The 6,959-nt window shown below is 63.8% G+C and overlaps 1 protein-coding gene across 1 annotated transcript; it reads left to right on the plus strand.

Annotated features, from left to right (window-relative positions):
* Positions 1 to 1,925: 1,925 nt before the first annotated feature.
* LOC115271400 (syntaxin-binding protein 2-like) lies at positions 1,926 to 3,534 on the plus strand (the record flags this gene model as incomplete). Its single annotated transcript, XM_029913853.1, has 3 exons — positions 1,926 to 2,011; positions 2,674 to 2,831; positions 3,384 to 3,534. Coding segments are annotated over 3 exons (324 nt in total), but the record flags the coding sequence as incomplete, so codon positions are not given.
* Between the last annotated feature and the right edge of the window lie 3,425 nt (positions 3,535 to 6,959).

Genomic DNA, 6,959 nt, shown 5'->3' on the forward strand with positions numbered 1-6,959 from the left:
ACGCTGAGCAGCACCAGCGTCCCCACCAGCTCCCGGGCAGCACCCCAGTGTGATGCAACATGCTCTGCTGCTGCCGTGTACCGTCGCTTGTGACCCCCCAGGAGCATCACGTGATGAGAAACCCCTCCCACCAGCCCCCACCCCCTCCACGCTGCCCCTTCTTGAGACCCCGCCCCCGCGCTACCCATTCTCCTCTAGACCCTGCCCCCTCCACGCTGCCCCTTCCCCCAAGCCCCCACCCCCTCCAAGCTGCCCCTTACCCCCAAGCCCCACCCTCGCGCTGCCTCTTCCAAGCAAGACCCCTTCCCCCCTTCGCTAGCCCTTGTGAGGGCTTGCTGCTACCCATGAGGATGCGGATACAGACGGCTAGTGGATCGCGGGCTGATGCACATCCACATTTTTGTATCCGTGCAGGGCTCTAGCCATGTGAGGGGCTCATCAGAAAGTCCTCTCCTGCTGCCATCCTTAGGGGTCTTAGATCATAAACACGAGTGCAGGGCAGTTGTCTTACCCAGTACTGAGATGCTGCCACCTCTGGGGTGGGGCACGGGCGGTTTATACAGGGGTCCCTCACCGGGGCTGAATTCCTCCTGAGGAGTGGCAGGCAGCTGTTAACAGCCGCACAGCAGCACTGCCCGAGAGTCTAGGGCAGGAGGTGATCAGCGTGGGGGGCTGGAAGTGCAGGGGATCCAGGCAGCCCACTGTCATGACTGGCACTGGAATCTGAATGGCCGGCAGGGTCCTTGGCCTAACCTCCAGTGAGGAGCAGCTGATTGACGTTCATCTAAAGGACGAACTCCTGCAGCACAGTACTGGTCACTGACTGCCAGGGGAGAGCGCCCCCTGCTGAGCCCCCCGCCCGCTCCCTGCAGCCCAGCGCCCCCTAGTGCCGCACTGGGGCCAGCCCTGACTGCCAGGGGAGAGCGCCCCCTGCTGAGCCCCCCGCCCGCTCCTGGCAGTACAGCGCCCCCTAGCGCCGCACTGGGGACATAAGGCACCCTCTGCTGACTCACTAGCACCCCCCAGCACCCACTGGCTTTTCCTTAGAGGTCTCCTATCCAAGCGCTGCCTGGGCCCAAACCTGCTTAGCTTGTGAGAGGTGACATGGTCGCTCCTTCCCCCAATGCTTGCTGGGGGCTGAGCCCCTCATCGCCCTGCCCTGTGGGGCACTCTTCAAGAGGGTGGGGGGCACACTTAGTTGCCTTCAGCCTACTGCCTTGGGGCTCCTCCAGGCCAAGAATTAACCCCCCCACCCGAGGGAGGCTCCCAGGCCCCTGCTCCAGCGCTGTGATGGTTCCTCCTGTGGGATTTTGGGGCAGGCAGTTGTGGTAGCCTCAATCCTGTGCCTAATCCAACCCCCCCCCACCCCCACCCCCACCCCCCGCGCTAGCCGCAGCTCGGCAGGCCTTAAGCCTCCCTGTACAAGTCAACGCAGCGGATTAATGTAAAAGCCCCTATTATGTGGTATTAGGATGTATCATAGCCTGGGCCCCCTGCGTGGCTGGGACACACCTCATGGGGCAAGAGGCAGGGCCTGGATCTGCCCGCAGCAGGGAAGGGGCACTGAGGGCAGCCCCCTGCCTCCCTCCTCCCCCAAGGGAGGGGCCCTGGATCTGGCTGCAGGAGGTCTCTGCCCTCCCCATAACGGTGGATGGGTGGGGAGTTCACAGCAGGGCACTGAGCAGCTGAGGGGAAGGTGGGGAGATGGGGGGGGCATCACGGGAGGAGTCAACATGCTTTTTCCTGGCTTCCCATGTCCCACCCCAGAAAGGGGGCCCCAGGCTGCTCCCACAGGGACTGTCAATCATTCAGGGAGGAGCCGTCCCAGCCCCTCCCCCCAATGGGGCCTGGCTTGGCCACCAGGTCCAAGGTTCCTGCTGCTTAGCCCCTGCTGACCTGTCCTCTTCCCCCCTCCCTCTGTCCAGGACATCATTGAGAAGAAACTGGACGAGAAGCTGTGGCCCTTCGTGTCAGACCAGGTCCCTACCACCAGCTCCCAGGCTACCGTCAGGTAAGGCTGAGCCTGGCTGGGCTGTGGGGGGTAGAGCCCTGACACTCCCCCCCCCCGGGTGTAGGAGCGTCTGTGCCTGGGAGTGCGTGGCCAGGACCCTGTCCTCTACGGGGGAGGGGGTGTCCAAGAGCCTGGAGCCCTGGACCCCTCTCACCATGTCCCCCGCACCCCAGCAGTCCCTCAACACACCAGGGCTCAGGATGGAGGAAAGGGTCTGGCTGAGCTTTAGACAGCACCCCCAGCCCAGCCCAGGGCAGGTGCCACCCTCCCCTTCTCCCTCTTGCCTCCTTTGGGACTCCTGTCCCACTCCCTTGGGCAGGGCCTGCCCCCCATCCCCCTCCAGGCCCTGCCCTTCCATCTGGCCTTACCTCAGCGAGCCCCTGGTATCCACACAGCCCCTCTACCCCCAGCCCCCACTTCGGGCAGTGCCCATCCCTCTGCCTGGCCTTCCCTCAGCGAGCCCCTGGTATCCACACAGCCCCTCTCTCCCCCCAGCCCCCGCTTCGGGCAGTGCCCATCCCTCCACCTGGCCTTCCCTCAGCGAGCCCCTGGTATCCACACTGCCCCTCTCCCCCCAGCCCCCGCTTCGGGCAGTGCCCATCCCTCCACCTGGCCTTCCCTCAGCGAGCCCCTGGTATCCACACTGCTCCTTTCTCCCCCAGCACCCGCTTCGGGCATTGGCACAAGAGCAAGCCAGCGGCCGAGTACCTGACGGGTCCGCGCCTCATCATCTACGTGCTGGGTGGGGTGACCATGTCTGAGATGCGCTGTGCCTATGAAGTGACCCGGGCCACCAAGGGCGAGTGGGAGGTGGTGATCGGTGAGTGGGGCGAGTCCTGGGGGGAGAGGCGGCTGGAATGCCCAGGTCAGGGACAGTCGGGACCCCCTGGGAGGGGGAGACCCTAGAACTGCCTGCCTAGCACCCACAGGGCGCCCCTGCCACCCTCTGTCCTCCCGCACCCGGGGGCCTGGGAATAGATGCGCTTGCCCCACCTGCCTCAGCCACGCATGGCCTGTATCTAGACACCTGATCTCCTAGTCCCTGGCTCCCCAGGCCTCTCCTTGCCCAGGGACCATGTGTGGGGGTCCAGTCAGACACCCCCAGTAACACCCATAGGGATATGGCTCACCCCCTGCACACACCCCTCTAAGACCCAAGGGTGAGGAACGCTGTCAGCGCATGGATTCTTGCCTGGCCGTGCAGGGTACAGCGACACGAGGGGTGCGGTGCCAGGCCGCGGGGGGCAGGAGACAGCCCCTCCCCCCCTGCACTAGAGCAGGGTCCAGCTGCAAGGATGGGGGAGATGGTGATGCCAGCCTCATGCCCGCCCCACTGTGCCCACCGCTGCCAACCACCTCTCTCCCCCCCCAGGTTCCAGTCACATCCTAACCCCCAAGAGCTTCCTGGATGACGTCCAAACCCTCGACCAGGAGGCCCCTGAGGACGTCTAGAAGCAGCCCCCTCCCCGCAGAGACTCTGCCCCCCACAGCTTGCTGCCCCCAGAGCCACCTGCTCTTCCCAATAAAGCACCTTCCCCACTACTCTTGGCAGCGCTGTCAGTTCTTGGGGAGGGACGGGAGAGGGGACGGGACGGGACCCCCAGGCTGCTTGGCTGTTAGGGCAGGGGGCAGGCCAGGCTCCCATCTAGGGATGTGGCTCTCTGTGCCCCATGGCCACCGCCCCACTGATGGGATAGGGGAAGAGTCAGACTCCGTTATGTACAGCCTCAGCCATTCCTAACTCCCCTCCCTGGGACCCAAGGCATAGCCCCTCCCCCTCCTGTCACCCCTCTGCCAGCGATGGGGGGCGCACAGAGGCTGCTACCAGCGACTGGCTTTGGGGGGGATGTGATCCAGCCACTGAGCCCCAGGCTGTGTCTGTCCAGTCTGCAAAGGGTTAAAGAGAACCCCCCTTCTGCCCCCATCTCATCCTCCTTCACCGCCTTGGGGTGCTGGCCCAGCCCTGGCTCCCTGCACCCCTCCCAGCACAGCCTGGCACCCTGCCTCTCGGTGGGAACCTCGGCTCCCTCTCTCCAGCCCAGAGCCCCCCTGCTTCCCAGCTGGGCATCTGATATCACCTCCCCCAAGCCCCGCCTCTGTCCATTGTCTTCTCTTCAGGGAAACAGGGTTGTAAACCGGGGCCTCCTCTCCTCGCTTCTGTCCTCTGGCTGGAACCGGCTGGTTAGGTCACTGGGTCCTCACTCTGCAGCCCATTGTCCGCCCACTGGCCAGAACCGGCTGCAGCTTCTAAGCTGGGCCTCCGGGTCACCAGGTCGCCAGGTCACCGGTCGCTGGGGTATCCATCCTCCAGGCCATCGGCTGGGGCCCCAAGTTCTCTCTCTGGTCCTCTGCAACAACAAACTCCCTCTCCCCTCCCCTCGTTAAACCAGTCCCACCCCGGGAAACTGAGTCCCACCCCCTCCGCATGCAAACCATTGAAACCTCACTGAAAACAAGAAAACCCCCCACTTCATCACAGCATAGCACAGCTCACAGGCCTGAAGCCTCCCTCCCACCTTGTGGGGCGCACGACTATGTGCCCCCGGGGCACCAAGGGAGCAGGGGATGGGCTGGGAGAGGGCAGGAGGGGCCATGGCCTGTGCGCAGGGGGAGCAGGCAGAGCCGACCGGGGTGCAGAGACTGGGATGTGCTGGGCTGAGGGAGGCCAGGCCTGAGGCCCTGAGAGCTTCCCATGCTGTGTTCAACTCTCAATAAACCCTCCTGTTTTATGCTGGCTGAGAGTCACTCTGGTCTAGAGAACAGGGTTGCATCAACCCCTTTGGGGGTGGAGGCCCAGGGGTCCAGAGCGAGTGGACTCCCTGAGGGGGCCCACGGTGAGAAACAGGTGTGCTAAGGCTCCGAGAGGTGCGGCTCCAGGAGGTGGAGGGGCCTGACCCCGAGAGAGAGTGTACCCCCGCGAAGGGCTGTATCACTAACAGGGGCACCCCCACGGACTGCATGGGACCAGGAGTGGGCATGATCTGTGAGTCCGTGACAACGTGGTGTCAGAAGCGGGATTGTTCGTGGATGCACCCTGTAGACGTGGGCTGCGAGCGCCGGCGCTTTGCGGTGAGTGGCTGCCAGTGATAGAACGAGGGTATTGAACGGAACCAGCCTGGAAATGGCCTAGAACCAGCTCCGTAAGAGCGACCTGGCACGTCTGTGCAGGGAGAGAGGGCTGAGCATGGGTAGGCTCACTAAGGAGCGGCTGATTGCTCAGCTTGTAGAGAATGACCCGTCTGAGGTGCAGGCTCCAGACCCCAGGGGGGCTCCCGGGGTGCCCGGAGAGCCGGGGAGTAGCCGTGGGGGCAGTCTGTGTAGTGACCGGGAGTGGGTCAGACCTGACTCCCCAGTCAGTACAGGGAGACCCCAGTCAGGTTCCTCCTTTGAGGAGCTGCGGAGACTGGAACTGCAGCTGAAAGCAAAGGAGCGGAGGCTGGTGGACCGTGTAGAACAGCGGAAGCACGAGTTGGAGATGGACGAGAGGCGGGCCAAGAGGGCCTGCCGGGGGGTAAGTGGGGAAGGGCCCCGAGCCGCCAGTGGTGTGGGGAATCTAGACACCAAACTGCTGCCCCACTTCGAATAGGGGGGGGATATTGATGCCTACCTCACAGCCTGTGTGAAGGCTTGTGAACTGAACCAGATTGACCGCGCAGACAGGCTTCGCTGGCTGACCCCCCTGCTGAGTCCCAAAGCCATACAGGCGTTCAGCCAAATGGATGGTGTTGAGAAGGGGGACTATGACCTGCGGGACGGGGCGACCCCCGTCGTGGGACGTGAGGGACCTGAAATGTAATTACTGTGGCCAAAAGGGGCACAAGGTGGCCCAGTGCCTGAAGATGAAGGAAATGGCAGCCATGCAGAACCCGCGGGGTGTTAACTGGGTGGAAGCCCACCGAGAGGGGGCACCGCCGGGCCCGGGGGCTGCAGTCGAGAGGGCTGTGCCAGGGGGAGGGGACCGCCAGGCCAGGCCAGCAGGGGAAGGTGGGGCCCCAGACCCAGAGCACCCGTACCCAATCCGCCGGGTGAGCGTGGGACAGGCCCCGGGGGACAATCTCCACATCATCCCCATTGAGGTGGGGGGAAGGAGCGTCCAGGGGTTCTTGTACACGGGTGCAGAGGTGACGCTGGCGCGGTCCGAGGTGGTGGACCCTGACCAGCTAGTGCCCGATGCCTACCTGACCCTGAGGGGAGTGTTTGGGCCCCCCGTCAAGGTGCCTGTAGCGAGGATACACCTGAAATGGGGGGGCTAAGGAGGGACCCAAAGAGGTCGGGGTGCACGATCACCTGCCTACCGAGGTGCTAATGGGTAATGACTTGGAGAACTGGCCGGATGGCATTCAGAGCGCCCTGGTCCTTACCCGGAGCCAGAGCCAGCGAAGGGCACGGGACCTACCGAGCGGGGGGCTGAAGCACCGAGGGTAGGGCTCGACAGGGTTGGGCCGGAGCCTCCGTCCCAAGGTGGGGAAACTGAGGCGCCACCAGCCAGGGCTGTATCCTCAGACCCAGCAGCTGAATTCCAAATGGAGCTGCAGGTGGATCTCTCCTTGGAGAAACTGAGGGCCCTGGCCGGCCACAGCAGTGCACGGTCCCAGGAGGAGGACCGCCGGGAGCGATTCCTGTGGGAGAAGGGATTCCTGTACCGGGAATGGGCTGGTTCAGGGCGAACTTTGAATCTTGGAAAGTCGGGAGGCAGCTGGTGGTTCCCCAGAGGTACCGCCACAAACTGTTGTACTTGGCCCACGATATCCCCCTTTCGGGGATATCCCCCTTTAAGTACACTCACCCCCACTCTAAGTACACTACCTTTTTAAGAAGATCGGCAAGTTGAGATAGCAGCTGCTTCCAGCAAGCTCCCTCTGTCCTGAGCCCTGTCATGTCCCCCCTTGCTCTGTGGAGATAGGACCAGGGGGGAGGGGGACACCCTGACATTAGCATTCCTCTTCCC

This window comes from Terrapene carolina, unplaced genomic scaffold (genome assembly GCF_002925995.2).
Source record: "Terrapene carolina triunguis isolate 2854851 unplaced genomic scaffold, T_m_triunguis-2.0 Scaffold989, whole genome shotgun sequence".
NCBI lineage: Eukaryota > Metazoa > Chordata > Testudines > Emydidae > Terrapene > Terrapene triunguis.